The sequence below is a fragment of the Protomyctophum bolini genome (genome assembly GCF_963924005.1).
Source record: "Protomyctophum bolini genome assembly, chromosome: 9".
In the NCBI taxonomy this organism is placed as follows: Eukaryota; Metazoa; Chordata; class Actinopteri; order Myctophiformes; family Myctophidae; genus Protomyctophum; species Protomyctophum bolini.
This window is the reverse complement of record NC_137870.1, coordinates 10,069,874-10,088,410: the sequence shown is the minus strand read 5'-3', so window position 1 is coordinate 10,088,410 and position 18,537 is coordinate 10,069,874. Positions and strand designations below refer to the sequence as shown.

The following is an 18,537-nucleotide window of genomic DNA, read 5'->3' as shown; positions in this document are numbered from 1 at the left end:
CAATGACTAGTCTAAACTAAGTATGCACCCTAAACCCTCACCCTAAACCTAACCTCCCACGGGGCAGCACACCTAAACCTAACCTTAACCCATGTCTAACCAATGACTAGTCTAAACTAAGTATGCACCCTAAACCCTCACCCTAAACCTAACCTCCCACGGGGAAGCACACCCAAACCTAACCTTAACCCATGTCTAACCAATGACTAGTCTAAACTAAGTATGCACCCTAAACCCTCACCCTAAACCTAACCTCCCATGGGGCAGCACACCTAAACCTAACCTTAACCCATGTCTAACCAATGACTAGTCTAAACTAAGTATGCACCCTAAACCCTCACCCTAAACCTAACCTCCCATGGGGCAGCACACCTAAACCTAACCTTAACCCATGTCTAACCAATGACTAGTCTAAACTAAGTATGCACCCCGAGAAAATGTTAACTCAAACAATCTCAGGCAAAGCAAATTCATCCACATGAGCACATCACGGAGCGGGCAGATCAAGTCATGCCATCTTTGTTAACACAGTGAAAAGTGATAGTATGAGGTAATGAACAATGAGCAATATGTCTTTTTAGCAGCTATCCAAACTAGAACTGTTCCCCATTAACAACAATGGCACACGGTGCCAATGGTACACTACAGTATGATTTATTGTAATATCAAGGACAACAGCCTTTGAGGCGTTCAGTTTGACCGACAGAACTCACAGAAGTGCTTAAGTGGTGTGTGTGTGTGTGTGTGTGTGTGTGTGTGTGTGTGTGTGTGTGTGTGCGAGCGCGCGTCCTTCACGGACTTCCCATTACTGTGTTTTGGTCATGACTGCTGTAATTAAATTAATCACTAAAAGGTATTCAAGGTGACTCACATGCAATTAAACCTGTATGGAACATGGGGAGGGAGTGGGGTTGAGAAGGTGGTAGTGGAAGAGAGGAAAATGGAAAGATTGGAGCAAAAAAGAGTGTGCCCCAATCTCTTTTTGAAAGCCTTTTTCATTCTTGATAGAGACGGACATGGATGGACAGAGATAAACAATGGCAGTCTGTGCTGAGTGCTATAAAAAGGACACGGATGAATGAATCATTGTGTCACCTTGTTATCAAGGTGGTTTCAACAAACCTTGTTCTCTCAACAAGCTGTTCTCAACAACAGTCCATTTGGATCCATTTGCATACACAGAGTTAACAATGAGGATTTTAAGGCGCACAATATTAAGCCTGTTGGTTTCCTGCAGTGAAGATTTCTGGCTGTTTGTAAACTGTGTGGGTATGGTCTTTGAAATGTACTGAAAAATCACACCCGTGTGAAGTGAGGGGCGCTCTTATCACACATCATCATCATCATCATCACACGTCAGTGTCAGAGGTAGAGTGGCCGGTAGAGAGGCAAGGCTCCCCCAGAGTCAGTGTCAGAGGTAGAGTGGCCGGTAGAGAGGCAAGGCTCCCCCAGAGTCAGTGTCCAAGTGTCCTTGAGCAAGACGCTGAACACCAAATTGATCCCGATGTGCTGGTTGGTGCCTTGCATGGATTCCTCCATCGGTGTATGGATGTGTGTGTGAATGGGTGAATGTAATGCACATTGCAATCTATGTAAAGCGCTTTGGATAAGGGAAGAAATTACCTCAACATTTGCTCCAGAAAGGTCAGTATAGTCACCTGCTTCCAAAGAAACTCTCGCATTGAACAATGTTTCATTTTCCTTCAGCCGAGCACACCAGTTTTAGGCACACGATTGATTATTCCCATTTCCCACATAGAGTAACTTAATGAACCCACATTACACATTATTCCATTCTTATTATAATTCATACTTGCCCATGATGTTTTATTCATCAAAATTGTGTCGTTTCAATTTTTTCTAAGTAATTGTGAATGAAAAATCATGCCCTGGCACAGATGAGGTAAAGATGAAAGATGAAGGTATTTAATTCATGACATGACTCCTTACTTATGAGGAAACCAGAAGGAATAGGCTAATGCAAAGTATGGACAGAATAATCCTTTGTCCCAAAGCAGATGGGCAGGAAAAGTGAAAGGCCTTGCAGTGGCCAAGTTAACTTTTAATAAGCTAGCTAGACCATTGCTTGACTCAGACGCGTCACTCACCACCATTCACTGTGCGTACGACGTGACACCCCCACTCTCACAGATAGCTGAATTCATCCACCCCACTTTTGACCACCCGACTGACTGCATTTTTGTGTTGGTTTGTTTCCACTCATCAGCAACAACTCTGTTTACCTATATTTTGAAAGCCTATTGGCCCATTTAGATTGATTGAACGGAGACGATGCCATTTTTGCCTAGCCGAAGCATGCCTGGAGTGCTCTAGTCTAAACTAAGTGACTGGAGTCTGTCTCATTTCTCTCCGAAAGTCCTTGAATATGATGGAATATGATTAAGGATTACTGTCATTTTGGTAACGTCACACTTCATATCGCACACAGGCCTACCTGTAATTTTCATTAGCCCTCCAAAATTGTTCCAGGGTCCACAAGGGGGGCAGCATTTCCTGATGAAGGGGTATTCAACTACTTGCCCTGATGAAGACTACTTTGTGAGTCGAAACATGTTGGCGTTTTAACATTAATAAAGTACCTTGATTTTATATCCACCCTCTCCTAATTATTATACATTTTTGAGTGCTCGGAAGGGCCCCTTTTCTTCAGCATTTCAATCCCTTTGATTCTCGAAGCACCAGCCGACTTTTTAAAACTTTTTAAACCTTTTCTGCACCTCCATGGAGCACCCAGTTGATTCTCTTTTTTCACTGACCTACATACAGTAGGTGAGCTTAAATAACCCACCTAATTGGTCAGCTGATTGTCACGTCAGCGGATGACACATGGGCATACTGCACAACACTTTATACCAGGGGTTTTCAACAGATTGTGAACGAGGGACCACCACCCTGACTTAGAGTCAACCTGGGGACTGTTTTGAGTGGGGATATGCATGGGCTAAGATTAGTGCCTTTGTAACACTTGTTTTGCATCCCATGTGTATACAATTACAATTTAGTCATTTGGCCTAAATACATCCCATTATACATCCCACTGTTTCTCAACCAACTATAGCCCTCTTGAGATTGTAACTCTCTTTTTCTGTTGAATTTCTTGACCTCCAACTTCTCAGTAAATTACTACATGGATGCAGGTCATCATAGGTCACCAGATTATTCAGTTCACGGTTTCTCAACTAGTGGAAAGAAAGAAAAAATCAACAAATCCTACATTACTAAATGCATGGTCAGGGACCACATGTAATACCTCCACGGACCACCAGTGGTCCACGGACCACCTGTTGAAAACCCCTGCTTTATACACCCACATGGTAAAGCATGTGGGTGTATTCGAGTGTATTCTGGCTGACTCCGACTGCTGAAGAGCATGGGGTTCCCTAACATACTTAACGTACTTAATAAGTCTGCTAGTGCTCATCCAATTACACAGTAAAATCCTCAGCGTTCATTTATCTCACGACACAAGAGTGCACAAATGGAACCAATTGGACCCTTAAGCCCTGATGGAGACCAACTCTGGCACCCCATGCCAGTGAGAATAATTAGTTAATGTCCTCCAAAAATGCCAGTCAGGGTAAAAAGAGATTTGCAAAAGCACCGTCGAAAGCTTAGATAACTAAGTTATCAAAGCTAAGTGTTGCACTGTTGCCGTTTGCCTGCTGTGATTAATCCAGTACTTTAAGGAGGAGGTTTGGACACTTAAATATACTTTGATTTCACTTGAGCACTTAGAGAGCGTTCATCAGTCATTATGCTGCCCAAGTTTTTTCTTCAATGGCCATCAAGAACTTTGCGCCCCCCCCCCCCCCCAGTGTCCAACTTATTTTTCCAGTTTCTTTTCTTTTCTTTTCTTTTTTGTTTTGTACTGCAGTGTTGGAACTGTATCAAGTGACCATTATCTCTGCACTTTGAAATTAATTCTAAAGCTTAATTTGCTTTGTACTTTAGACAATGTGTTACTCTGAATCATCTTGTAAATATATAATACTGCAATGTGTGCCCATGGCCAGGCTATGGCAGCCCCATGGGAGACCATTTATCTTATAGTTTGTGTTTTACTGAAAATATTGTAACGTGTGTGCAAAGAGCTTGGGATTCCTTATTGATCCTCTGTGAACGTAGTGGCCCACAGAGACCAATCACACCCAAACAGACCAAAGCGATTTGAACCAACAACCATCATTGCCATCTTTAGCAATAGGATTAAACCTGTGCCCTCATTAAAGGACCACTTCACCACTTTTCAACTTCTCTTCCTATAATTGGTCCTAACTAATGTTCATGATAAAATACCACCATTTTCTCCTACTCAGTCTGTGTCTCATAGGAAGGCTGTGGGCAGTTCAGAAACCCGTCCACCAGTGACATCATCGATGGTGAATCCAAGCTAATAGAAACGGCAGACTTTCTTTTCCTGAAAAGTTGCAATGCAAAAGTTGAAGCCATCGTTCTCACGATAATAAAAATCGAAATATATTTTAAAAACAATCTTGTTTAAAATAAATCTGCCTAATGACGGGTGTCCGAACTGCCCAAAGCCCTCCTATGAGACACAGACTGAGTAGGAAAAAATGGTGGTGTTTTATCATGAACATTAGTGAGGAGTGGACGCAATTATATGAAGAGATGTTGAAAAGTGGTCCTTTAATGAGGCAAAAATATGATATTTTACCTCTAACTTTGCATGCAAAGTTGTTATGTTTGCCTGAGTGTGCCACGAGAGGAAAGGCCATGGGGTCAGTTACATTCTAAATAGGGTGCATCCTCTGGGGTGTACTCACAAGTTTCATAGCAACTTGACAATTACATTTTAACATCTTATATATGCCAGTAATGACGACACTACAGGTAAGGCACTGAGGCCTCCAAATTTAGTAACTGGCAAAGTTTGTTATACACCTGTAAAACTGCATTGCAGTATAGTGGCTCATAGGGCAGGAGCATGTAGCGCGAGGCAGCTTGATGTACACCTCCTGGACATGATGCTAGTATATGTCGCAGGGATTTTACCCCTGTTTCAACCCTTGAAGCCGAGTGCCAAGCAGGGAAGCACTGGGTCCCATTTTTCACAGTCTTTGGTATGACCCAGCCGAGGATCGAACCCCGACCTCCCAGTACCAGGGCGTACACTGACGATAAGGCCACTGAGCTGGTTGCAGTAGTGGTAGTACATCAGTGTCCGTGAGCCAAGGTATTACTTACTAGACTAAAGTCAATTCAATCCAGTCATCAGGGGCTCAGCCTCAGGTTAAACGAGTGAATGAGTTCAACAATATTCCAATTAGCACTTCATACTACTTGACAGATCTCCTCTTACAGTGACAAAGAACTACTAAAGGGGACTGAATTATTATCATCATTGCAGTGAGAATTTAACTTGTTATTTCTAAGCACAAAATAAATACAGTATGTCAATATTCATCACTGCCCCTGAACAGAAGAAAATAAGTTACGATCAGACCACTACTTCGGGCAACACATCCTTTATAGGAATAATTTGCAATGAATAATCACTATTTCTGAACATACAAAACACTTCCCACCCCTACCACCTGCCCATCATTCTTGGGAATAATTTAAAGCCAACTTTCCAGCATGTGCCAAGGTCAATGTTTCAGCCAAACCAGGCTGGAAGTGTGGGCATGCATAATTATAATATCGGAAGATTCACATCTTGATAGTGTAAATCACATTACTCTTCCCCCGGAGAGAAAACCCAGGTCAAGGTAATGTAATTGTATCAGAAGGGGGAGACTCGAGTCGAGAGCTTTGCCAAACTGCTGCTGTGAGCGCCAAATGTCGCCTATTCCTCCTTTGCACTTGCTCAATTTGTCACTCATTTATCGCCACATCCCGCTGTTCGCACATTCATCACTTACAGTACTCTCTGTCACTCTCACTAACTCAGTCACTTTCTCTGTTCTCATTTTCTCTCTTGCTCTGATTCGTCTGACTGCTGTCTCTGATATTCCTGTTGTAGGCTACCCCGGGCAGAAGGAGACAAACAAAATCACACCCGTGTGAACTGAGTGGTGAAACTCCGCTCTCCCTCTCCCCCTGCCCCTGCCTCTCTCTCTCTCTCTCTCTCTCTGTAATTAGCAGGCAACTGTGCAACACTATCTCTCTCCGTCTCTGGCACAACAGCGCCACTTTTGCCCCTACTGGTACTCTAAACATAGTCACAGTTTAGGATGGACATTGCTGTTCCTTGGAGTGGTTGCACCACTCAAAAAAGGATCACACGCATGTGAAGTGAGGGGTGCCTTTTATCATGATGATGATGATGTATACTATTGACCCATGATGGTAACCACAGTAACCGTGCTGCTACCGACTAATAGACACCCAAACACACAAAGTCACCACCTCTCAAAAAGAGGCGGTGACCTTTGACACAGCCGTGCTAAACCCAGGATGCCAAGTCAAGTCTGTGGTCTGCACACACCTTGTTGAAAACACTGTAATCTTGTCCAAACCCCCTGAGAGCTCTGTGAAAGCACATCTAATCTATAAAGGCAGTTTTGCTTGTTAAACAGCTGAAGGAATAAATTACATTGATTGTTTTTGATTCTGGTGTTACTGTGTGCCATCATGGACAACTCCTGTCCAGTTGGCTTCTAGCCTGCCCCAGACAGTGTGATTTGGCAAATGGCACCGGCTGGGTTACAAAATGAAGTAAAAAAATACAAATACAAAAATCCATACAAAAATCACCCAAATAAATGTTTCGTCAATTGCAAAAAAAAAAAGTCTCATCTCAAAAGGTCTTCTAATCTAGCAGAGAGAAATGAAGAATGCTGGCTTACCTGCCAGAATATAGTGTCTATCGTGCTTCCCAGGAAGCCCTCCCGCGTTTCAGACGACAGGACTTTTGGCCCAAGGATCGTCATGAACTCGTCAAAATCCACCTGTCCATCACCTAAACAAAAACAATGTACAGATTACAAAACAAGACCCACAACAACCTTTTCAATGACCATATCCACACGGCAGCCATTCTGCTCTGATAGTTGCAGCCTATATATCCATCATACTGTAGCAGGTCAAAAGGAGAGGAAATGATCGCCCCACCTCTTTATTACCCCCCTCCGATTTACTACTCCAACCTGTATAGATTTCATGTTTTTGAGATGTCTCAATTGTTGTTGTTTTTTATTGTGAGTGAGTGCTTAGGACCCAAATGGAAATAAGACCGCAAGGTCTTTCTTCGGTGCTGTCCTTTTGGACCAAATGCTTGACTGTGCCTTGTGCTGTTTGCATTTTTTATTGTCTAATAAAAATCAATCAATCACTGGTAAAAAAATGTTTGTCTCTCCAGCTTTCTCTCAGATTTTTGTAATTTAAATTTCTTGTAATCTTGTGGCAGTTCACTGTGCCACTAACACTACATAACCACATTACAAAACATTACACTACAATACACAATAGCCAGATAGCATGTTAACTTAGCTTGGTTAGTGCACACACTGACACACGGAGCTATATTCCACAGCATTTGATCGGTCTCCTGTGTAATTTCCCCAGTAAATTATAACAGTATAACAGAAATTAGGTCACAGTTGGATTAAAAGTTATTCTTCTTCTTTATTGTTTAACATTGTAGATCAGGATATGTGGCAAATGTTTGTAGCTTTCTTCTCTTACCACAGTGTGCTTCCTGATTCTGGGCAGTGGGAAAGGCCCCACATGTTGGATCAGGCAGGCTGCCTTTTCTAGTGCCCGTCTCAAATTAGGGAGCATGATTGGTCCATCCAGTATTTTTAGTTGTCTCACTGTCTGAGTGTCTGTCTCTCTCTCACACGCACGTGCGCACATAGGCACGTGCGCACATACTTGTTCTCTTTTAAAAAAGGACAATGATTTATTGGATGTGTGTTAATAGGGGACTGCACATGATAGCGTCTGAATTAAGATGTATGAGCTGTATTATGCGCGTATGTAAAGTATGGGCTTTTGGAGAGAAAGTCTGCACAGTGATCTACATGATTGATTGCCTTTTGATGTGTGCACACTGTGCACTGCACAGGTTTTAATGTATGGCATGATTCCAGTTCTCTGCGTGGAATAACACACAGCTTGTTGTTATGCATTGCACACACAGACACACAAACAGTCTGAAAAGAACATACAATAATTTGCGATCACCCATGCATGTTTTGCCATTCACTACCGATTTACTACAGCCTTATATACAGTAGCTGTTGGCAGATCAGACCAATTGAGTGCAGTGACCTAGTTCTGCGGTTCTGCTCAGGTGGGTGAAATTTCTGCATGCAGACCATTCTGTAGGGTTACAGATTTGGTATGCATGTGTGTGCACACAGCACACTGCCTCTGCTAGGAAGCGGATGGGAGGCAGTAATGAGAACTGGATGTTCCATAACCACTGCTGACCCGTTATCTGGACATGGACATTGTGTTTGGAGAATGAATGTGAATGAACATTTTCAACAAACAACAACAACAACAACAACATTTCTAGCTGCTTTCACCGCACTTCTGAGGAGGATGTAGTGAGCTACGGTTTTCTCCTCCTTACTCCAAGAAGCATGAGCTCTATAATACCACATAGTCAGAAGGCATCTTCATCTACTGATACTGTATGTCTGGTGACATCTAGATTCAGTGAATTGTTGACTAATATAAGCACTTCTTAATCACTGAGATAACCGTTTTCGCATATCCATCAATACCACTACATGAAAAAATGGTATCTGACTTGTCAGACTTGGCAGTTTGAACGACTGTTGCTGCTGCTTAGGCTTCTGTCGATGAGCAGGGAAAGTGTTACTGCATTTTAGGTTTATTTTAGTTTATTCCCTGAAGAAGGCAACTTGTTGCCGAAACGTTGGCAAATTTTTAATTTGATGGCATCGTGACTACGAGCTGTGCGGCCTCTCTCCTTTCTCAGTCATAATTTTATCTCCTGCGGTCAGCACCTCCCCACTACTGGTGTGCGCTCCTACCTTCCCGTTTGTTCGACTGCATTTTAGGTAACACCTTTCTCAGAAACACTTGATTAAAATCACCAATGGTCACCAATCACGACCTCTTTTATTTCCCAAATAAATGCTTCCACTTAAGGGGGAATGTACGCACAGAAAATAAAACGGTCTATGAATTCCCACTGCAACCAAAATGGCCTGCAAAGCAGCTTAAAGAGTTACAGTTATAAGTGAGACTCGAGGGGATGTACGGACACACTACAGTTATTAGTGATAATAAAACATCCCCACCTTTGCTCTTCCTAGACAGTAGCTATATGCCTGGCTGCCCAAATAACGTTCTATCTGATGGTGGCACTGTAATAGAGCCGGCCCTTCACGTTTTGGCCCATAACTCTTGAACCATAGGTGGTACAATCAATTTCTTTCCCTGGATTTTTTTAGATCATGATACAATTCAAGGTCAAGGCCATTTCACGCCTGACAAGATTTTTTGCAATTTTGCGCACACACCTTTTGCTAAACTCGTACAAATCGGGACACATTATGTCTGTGGTTACTTGATCAAGATGCATCCGTCAACTTTTTCAGACTTTTTCAGACTTTTCAGATTGAAAATCACCAGAGATGGAGAGAAGGAGAAAAGAGAAACGGAGAGAGAACAAAATGTAAGGCATTGGCTTGTCGAGGCACAGTATAGTAGACTGAGGAGCTGTCCACCCACAGCGGTGCTGAAACTGTACAACTGAGGAGCTGCCCACCTAGTGGTGCTGAAATAAATAAGTCAAGAAGCTAACCCTGTGCTGAAATCATAAAGACCTGAAATCAAACAACTGAGGCGCTTTCAACCCCATGGGGGTACCCTGGAGGGGGGAGACCAAGGATCATCGATACAGAAAAAATAAGGCTCAACGCTGAAATCTCCAAACATGAAACAGTTTTTCCAGAAAGGGCATTCAGAGCTCTTTGACAGCCTTGACAGTCGAGAAGATTCCCAGATAACCAATCAGCATTCTTTCCCCACAGCCTGCGAATCACAATATACCGTATACAGTAGCTTATGAAGCTACTTTGCAAGGGCGTGAAAATGTCAGCCAACTATTCCGAAATAAATTTGCTGAATCAATCACATACAGCAACGCCAGTTATGTGCCAGTCACGCTGCACCTCGAAGCCGCCTCCTTCTCCCTCGCCTGCCACCCCAGCCGGGCCCGAGCCACGACCCATATGACAATATGGAAATGCGCCATTTTAACCCATTTTGGGCGGGAACCCCCATCATGTTATGCTTTAGCTGTTGAAAAATAGCAGATCTACAAGCTCATAGCGCGCCACCGAGTGGCGCGCTATGAGCTTGTAGGTCTGCTATTTTTGAAGCATCGTGAAAAGTGACATGAAAGTGTTTGAGAACGACTGACATAGAAAAACAGCTTTTTCAAGAAAACAGTCAGGATTTAGAAGACATTTGCAGAATCGTTCCCAGGTCAAAATGGGTTAAATTCAGCATGTCTAAACCCCATTTATCTGGCTGTGAATATACGAATGAATATATGAATGAAGTGACTACTGAAGAGAACTTCTACTCTAGAAGCTCGAAGTACACCACTTTAATAGATAAAAGTTTAAAAGTTCACCTGGAGTCCATTTTCTCCCCAAGGCTCTATAACGCGTCTCCCCATTTCAGTTGCTTCAGGAGAACTACGTTTCTCAAAGTTAAAAGTAATAATGTAATTATATAAAAAATTACCTCCACAGCAGTAATGAAACAACGTATAGAGTCTATGTTGTTTCATTACTGCTGTAATATAGACTATATGACAGAGGTTACAGTTAAGACGTTTTCCTGCAATGTGAGACTCGTCGTTCAGTTATGAAATATAAGTTAGCTTCATTGCAGTGTGTGTGTGTGCGTGTGCATGTGCATGTGTGTGACACAGATTATGCACAACGGGTGTGCAGACTTTTTCCTTTGATGTGTTTTATGCACATGAGAAAGTGTAAATGAGGTAATTAATTTGGGAGTAATTTGGGAATTGTGTGTGTAGCCTACCTGTTTTTTCTTTTTCTTTTTTTTACCATTTGTACACAATCCTCAAAATGCTGCTTATTAGGCCTACAGTACATCTTCCACACTTTAATATTCCGAATATGTCCGAATGTAGATATGATGGAAGCATTTGGAAATTGCGAGAGCCAACTGTCTGGTATTAACGTGAGACTATGTCATACAGTATGTGACATATTGACGTTTGTGTGCTATTGCCGCTGGTTTTTGTTTTACGTTTATGGCATAATGCCTCTTAGTATTGTTGGAATATGTATTATAAATAGAGGGGCAGCATCATATTCTTCAGCTATAGAGTGCAGAAGTGCATGCGCCGCAGACCCTGCGGCGTCCGAGCCACACAGCATGCTGGTTTGGCCCAGATACAGGCAAACACCCTTGATCCCCATTCACCTGGTGACACCCACCGGCTTTGATGCCTTTGATGTCCTTTTGATCATCGACAAAGGCTCTTCAGTGTAACATTATTATGCACATGAATATGAGATGAGAGCTTTGCCCACTGCTTTGAGAATGAGAATGATTTTACCTAGACCTAGAGGGTCGAAACGTTGCATTTTTGCCTTTAATAAAGTAAGTCTTTTGTGGAGCTCTAGAAACAAGTGTGCGCATGTTTCTTCCTACTCTTTGATGTTTGCCTTGATGCCTTGACGTTCAGCACCTGGCCTAAATACAGGTATTAGATGTGCACACCTGGCCTAAATACAGGTATTAGATGTGCACACCTGGCCTAAATACAGGTATTAGATGTGCACACAATCTTATCTGTGAACAGCTAATGTCCGGCACATCACAAATGTGCCACACACTTCCTGGAGGCCAGAGCAGAACCACTTGCCCAAATTGTCCACATTGGCCTGTTATAGCGCCACCAGCAGGCCCGATTTTTGAAAAAAAAAACATCTGTTTTGTTCTTTTAAACTGATTTGAGAATGTTTGACGAATAATGTACAGTAGTAATAACACTTTAGAGTAAATTCTGTTCTGAGTGAGCAGAACACCATACAATTATGCCAAATGCCAATCATTAGTCTGCACTCTCAGCGTTCAGCACTGACCCGGGCCAAACTATGCCCTGGCAAGGCTGGCATGCTGCTGCTTAGAACAGGGATATAGCTGTGTTTGCGTTTTCTTGCTCTTGACAATAGGACGATAAAGGTCAGAGCTCATTATGTGACAAGATTAGGGTTTATGTCACAAAAAAATCTGTATTTTCAATAGGCCCTTTAGACTCAAAGGCTTTCAGCTTTCAGGAAGAAACCAAAAATATGCAGGGAAGACATTTGAATATTCTAACCACACCTGGGGGTCTATTAAGAGTAATGTTAACTCCATAGACACGTACAAAACTGAAAAAGTACAAAGATCACGGCACTCCGTCTTTAAAGCATTTACATGTGTGAATATTCTCCTGTATGGTCGGCTTAAGGTCATGGGTTTTGTTTCAGTGCATTGATTGAGCAATGTGGAAATGCTGTGTGATTAATGGATGTCTGTGTCACGTGTACACGTGTTACATTCTCTTCTCACAGTGACCTTTCAAAATCAGTCAGGTTTAGAGTCAGAACAGTCATATCCATTGCAGGACATGGGCAATTCTCATCTTTCCAGTGATTCCTATTTATTTTTGTGTAAACTAGTTTCTGATATTTCACTATTTACATGAAATAACCGTCACTAAACATATTTCCTTTCCTCCTCGCAGTAATCCATCCATTGATGTTCTTTTGCTACAAGTTTATAAGTCTGCTCACACTATCTCTGTTCCTTTGCGTTAGAAGGGACTACTCCTTTGAGCCTCTGTGCAGGCTTAACCCATTCTGACCTGAGATCAGAATCTAAAAATGTCTTCTACGATTTTTCAAACATAGCAGACCTACAAGCTCATAGCACGCCACTCGGTGGCGTGCTATGAGCTTGTAGATCTGCTATTTTTCAATAGCTAAAGCATAACATAATTCTAACACCAAAAGGGGTTCCCGCCCCAAAATGGGTTGCACAGCTTCTCTTCTTCAGTAAAACTAAAAAGTACACTTTCACTAATCACCAAAGAAAAACGGTTTTGTGGAGTTGAAAGCCTACTTTTCCTTAATGGGAACACTTTGAGCCCCCCTACCTCACGTCTACATTTTCTATTTGCATATCACTGAGCATATCGTAAGGGCTCCACCTTTAAAAACTCTCCCAAAGACTCACTTCTATAGAATGGCTTGTCCTGTTTTAAATTATGCTTCTGGTGTATAGGGTTTCCATGAAAATGTAAGCTTGTAAGTAACACACACAATTCTAAATAGAAGTCCATTAGACTTAACTTAAGTTTGTGTTTTAAACCAAACCTGACTTTTGACTAAGTAGGCTAGGGTATGCGAGTGCTGATATGTCACATTCTTCAGGAGGCGTTGACGATATGTAAATAGGAAACACACCCTTGAGTGCCTTTAGGCTTAAGTGACCATTATATTGTCACTTTTATCACACTTGTTCGTGAAGTGAAATCGATGAGTCATACGGTAGGACAGGTGTGTGAGCGAAAACGCTCATTACCGTAATATGACCATTTATGACTCATACATTATGCGTATAGTGCATCTGCAGAGGAGAGCAACATTTACAGTACTCTATGTAGGCTACCACAGATTTTGATGTGATTTCCTATTCATGGAAATGCATCATGTCCCATCATGTGTGTGCTGTACCTGTACGTGCATACAATGTGAACACAATGTGGTGCGGGCATTATGCCAGGTGAGAGTGTTTGTGGAAGAGGGGGAGAATAAAATGTAATTTCACACATGACACATTTTACACTAGCGTGTGTGTGTGTGTGTGTGTGTGTGTGTCTATGTGCGTGCATGCGTGTGTGTGTGTGTGTGTGTGTGTGTGTGTGTGTGTGTGTGTCTACAAGCTCTCAAAGCGTCAGCGGTTTTCAATAATTATGTTAAGCATTTGCAGCGGTCAAACTAACAACATGTTCAGAAGCAATAGTCTACAGATATTTCATACTGTTGTATAAAAGCCACGGTTAAAGCCTCAGTCATGACTTCTTTACCCGGTTGCCAGTATTTAGAAAAGCAGGAACAATATTATTAAAACAAAAATCGTTCAGATATTGTGTTGTTATTGTTTAGGAATCAGTCAATGACTCACCGTCCATGTCTAGTCTCTGCATGATGATGGCCAGCTCCACTTCGCTGGGCATGTACCCCAGAGAGCGCATGGCCATGCCCAGCTCTGTCTTGGAGATGAACCCGTTGCCGTCGCGGTCCAGCACCCTGAACGCCTCTCGGATCTCTGTCAACACAAGACAGGAAGACGACTCAGTTCAACACCTGAACGGCTCTCGGATCTCTGCCAACACAAGACAGGAAGATGACTCAGATCAACACCTGAACGTCTCTCGGAACTCTGTCAACACAAGACAGGAAGACGACTCAGCGACCAGAACCACAACCGCTCCCACATCGCTCTCTCACTCACTCATAGCCAAGTTCCAACACCCAAAAATTCAGCCACTCGCACACTCGGTCACTCCAGCATGGCCGTGTTGCAGTGAAATTGGTGACCTGACGACATATGTGACTGGACTTCACATATGGAGGTCTTTAAATACATGGCCCTATCTCTAACCCTAACCCTAAAATAACCACAGAGCATGTTCGACAACCTTTCCGCATGTTTGGACTAACGGGACATCGGATCTATGGGCAGTCCCCGAAAAAAGAACCGGTGTTCCAATGGATCTAATGTACTTAATACTCTTCATTGGTACAATATTTATAAAGCCAACTTTTCACGTTCAAATATTTTAGAAAATAGACAACAAAAAAACAACATAAAAGGTTTAAATATGATGTCAGGTGAAAAGAAGCGTCTTGGGCTCCTCATGCATTGGAGGAAGCATGAGCTCAGTTCGGGGCTCTCCCCAGGTTGGCACTTGTGAGTGAGAGTAGCGCCCAGAGTACAGCTCAGACAATTGGCACCGGGTGAAAAATGTAAAGGATGAAATATGGAGATACAAGGTTTCTGCCCGACAGAGACATCATGTGACTACGGACTATGCGCACGCACGCAAACACAACAAAGTCTCTCATGGCAGGCACGAAAACACATTAATGCACACGCTTACACATGAATGCATGCATACACTCTCTTGATCTCTCACATGTGCACGCACAGCACACACATCACATGTGCGCAGACGTACGCACACACACTCACTCCTCATGCACAGATAGTTTGTCACACACAAAGTCTCGGTTTCTTCTTCTCACTCTCTCTCTCAGGCATGTGTGATACATACTGTACATGTTTATGACCACCATGTGTCTGTATTAGTCTGTTCCCAGGAAGACTAGAGGCTCAGTCATGTGTCTCTAATGGGGATCCTTCAATAAACATAAACATAAACTCTCTCTCTCTTTCACTTTGACCACTTTATATTTGCATTGTCCTTCAATAGCAATGTATTCTATTCTGCTCTTAAACACAGTCAGCATTTTGTCCTTTCATCCTGTCCCTGCTCCCTCCCCGCATTCCTTCCCCCCTTCTTCTTTCATCCAACCCATTATTCCCTCCTTTTCCCCCTTTCCTTTCTTCCAGCCCTACCCCTACCTCTCTCTCTCTCTCTCTCTCTCTCTCTCTCTGCGTGTGGCCCAGCTTTGGGCGCTGCGTTATGTGATTGGTCTTGCACCACTGCCTCACGTTAACAAGATCAATTCCACACATCATTTCTTCTTCTTCAGCGACTGTCACAGACGGTGTCGCCTCTGCAGCCTCGCTCTCTTTCACACTCGTCCCACATGGTCCTATTCCTCCGTCTGTCTCCTTCCTACATTCCCAATCCCGTGCCGGTGTTGTTGTTCAAACGTTAAATCGTTCTTACAACTCCAAGGCCTAAATTATATAGGCAGGCTTTGATTCAAACAACAACAGCAAAGTAGCCTGATTATTCCTTCGAACCCTGTATGAAGTGTATAACTATATGGGACACTTTCACAAGTAAAGAAAGTCCAAGCGGTCTGTCTGAAAGAGGTGTAGTGGATTAGATCAGTGGTTCTCAAAGGACCCACAAAATGATACTCATTAGCCTGCGGAACCCGCCCCCATTTCAAAATATATGCCAATATATGCCAAAATATATGCCATTTAATGGCATTTCTATCTCTGGGACCCAAATGTAAATTGTAAAATCAAAGTGAATTTAACTCAGAGTTAATTGTGCCAGCCTGGCGTGGCACAATTGCCAGTGGTGCTCAGAGACTTGAGACCGACCGAGCACAAGCAGCAGAGAAGAAGCTCCAGCAAAGACATCAACATCTTATGCTACCCCGCTCAGCTCCAAAATAATAAACCTATCTATCTAGGTCAGCTAGTCCAGAAGGAGAAGTGAATGGCTGAGGAGAACCACCGGTGGTTCCCAAATAGTGAGCTACACTTGTGTGCTGTGAAGTGTGCCTTGGGATTTTGTGACAATCCCACATTATTGCAATGTAACTACTGTAACTACTGTATATATTTAAAAAAAAAATCATACAGGAGGCGACATGTAAGAATGTACTATGTATTAGGGTTTAAGTGGTTCAAAGTAATATTTTGCAATAGTTCCAGGGGTATATATTAATTTGTGTGCCTTGCGATTTTGACTTGCCGGTTGGTGTGGCTTGTACACAAAAGGTTTGAAAACCACAAGAGTGGCTGGTGAGTGGTGACCCTCTGTCATTCCTTAACGCTGTCTTTCTTTCAATTAAAACTTTATACTTGTATCTCAGTATTGCTTTCACCGCTTAGAATACAAATTTCAATTTGGCATTCTTGCAGCACTGGCTCAGTTCCATCCCGGCCTCCCCCAGAGTTAGAGTTAGTGTCGAGGTGTCCTGGAGCAAGACTCTGAACGCCTAATTTCTCCTGATGTGCATGTTGGTGCCTTGCATGGTTTCCTGTGTGAATTGGATGAATGTAATGCACAATCTATGAAAAGCGATTTGGATAAAAGCCCTATTTAAATGCACCATTTACCAGTTTATTTAACAGTTTAACAGAGTGAATTGTGGTAGGATGGGGAACATCTCCTGGAGTGGAATGAATTCCATCGACCCTAAGAAGTCAAATCTATATTCTAGTCATGATCATTCACAGCAACTACAGGCAACTGCCTTCATCCAAAGATGTACGTACTATAACTGCACAGTAGTTGCACCTGATTGATCATTTTAACTCTGTCCACTTTCAGAGTAACATTTACATACGCAGGATAATGCTTAATTCTACCTGCATTGAAGTAGAAGACTTGGTAATCTGTAAACAAAAATAGTGTAAGGACCAATTTGCGTATCTTTTTATTTTAGAAAAGTAAATGACATATAGGTCTTTAGTCATATTAGTATAAACAAACCTTGAATATAAAGGAGAAACTTTGGCACTACTAATAGACAGGCTGGCTTGGTATGTAGTATGAGTAGTATGTGTTAAATGCACAAGTAAATATCGGTATTAAATTCCATATTCTGTATAAGAACTTCAGAAAAACGTTCTTCCTTGAACCTTGGAATTTGACCAACTGCTTTACCTTCTCACACCTAACGTAACGGTGTCATTTGCGTGTACTTCAAAGTGTACTTCAAAGTCAAACACTGCAAATTAGCAAAATGGTTCCCTGGCACATTATCAGTGTAATGTCATCAGAGAAAAAGGCCCAAAAGCTGTTGTTCCCGAATATATTTCATAAATGTGTCTAAAGAGAGGCAAGTAACTTTATGGCTGAGAGAGAAGGGGATACAGCAGTAGGAGGATCTTTTACTGTCCCATGCAGGCAAGATTTAAGCGCCATTCACACTGAGCACTATAACAGACTATAAAGAAAATAAGAACTATATCGTTCACCACTGTATTTTTTAATAGTTGGTGTGAACTCTGACATCCACTTGAGTTTTTTAAAACGATATTTTTATAGTTATACTCATGATGGTGGTCAGTGGGAATGGCCTTACTTGTGGAAAAAGGAATGACATTGAATGACATCGGTAGCGTTCCAATCATTTGGAGCATAAAGAAGTTGATGCGTATGAATCATGGGTCTGATAATGATGTACCGTGCATGTTCAAATTACATTACCTATGACCATTTCTCTTTATTATTTTTAATCATTTTCAACAAATATATCACAATTTACATGGAGGTGCCCACTCTTCTAGCGTCACAAGGCAGACAGGACAGACTAGCTAGACTGCCGCAGCTTGTTTCTAACAAAACTATTCCTTTTAGCCGATAAAAACTGCTTCACGTGAACAAGGTTGGTGTAATTAAGAGATTCGATAGGGGTTTATATATACATATACATTTACAAATAAAAGCATCAGAAAGAGTATTCCAGTCAGAATTACGTTTGTGTCCATTTGTTCTTGTTAAATGAAAGTTGAATGTATCTAAAGATTGCTGTCATTGCTTGTGACCCGAGCACAATGTTGAGCGTTTTAATCAAGCAATATTACACGAGAGGGTGTTCT

The 18,537-nt window shown here is 42.2% G+C and overlaps 1 protein-coding gene across 1 annotated transcript in view; it reads right to left on the bottom strand.

The window, feature by feature from the left end:
• The window catches only part of LOC308320935 (calcium-binding protein 8-like), a gene marked incomplete at its 3' end in the record, with an annotated part of 48,564 nt that overhangs the window by 16,448 nt on the left and 13,579 nt on the right, over window positions 1-18,537 (bottom strand). The window contains exons 3-4 of the mRNA XM_080771683.1: window positions 14,182-14,325; window positions 6,831-6,943 (exon numbers count right to left, since the gene is read on the bottom strand). Of these exons, the coding sequence (XP_080627809.1) occupies window positions 6,831-6,943; window positions 14,182-14,325 (257 nt within the window). The remainder of the gene's footprint in view (window positions 1-6,830; window positions 6,944-14,181; window positions 14,326-18,537) is intronic.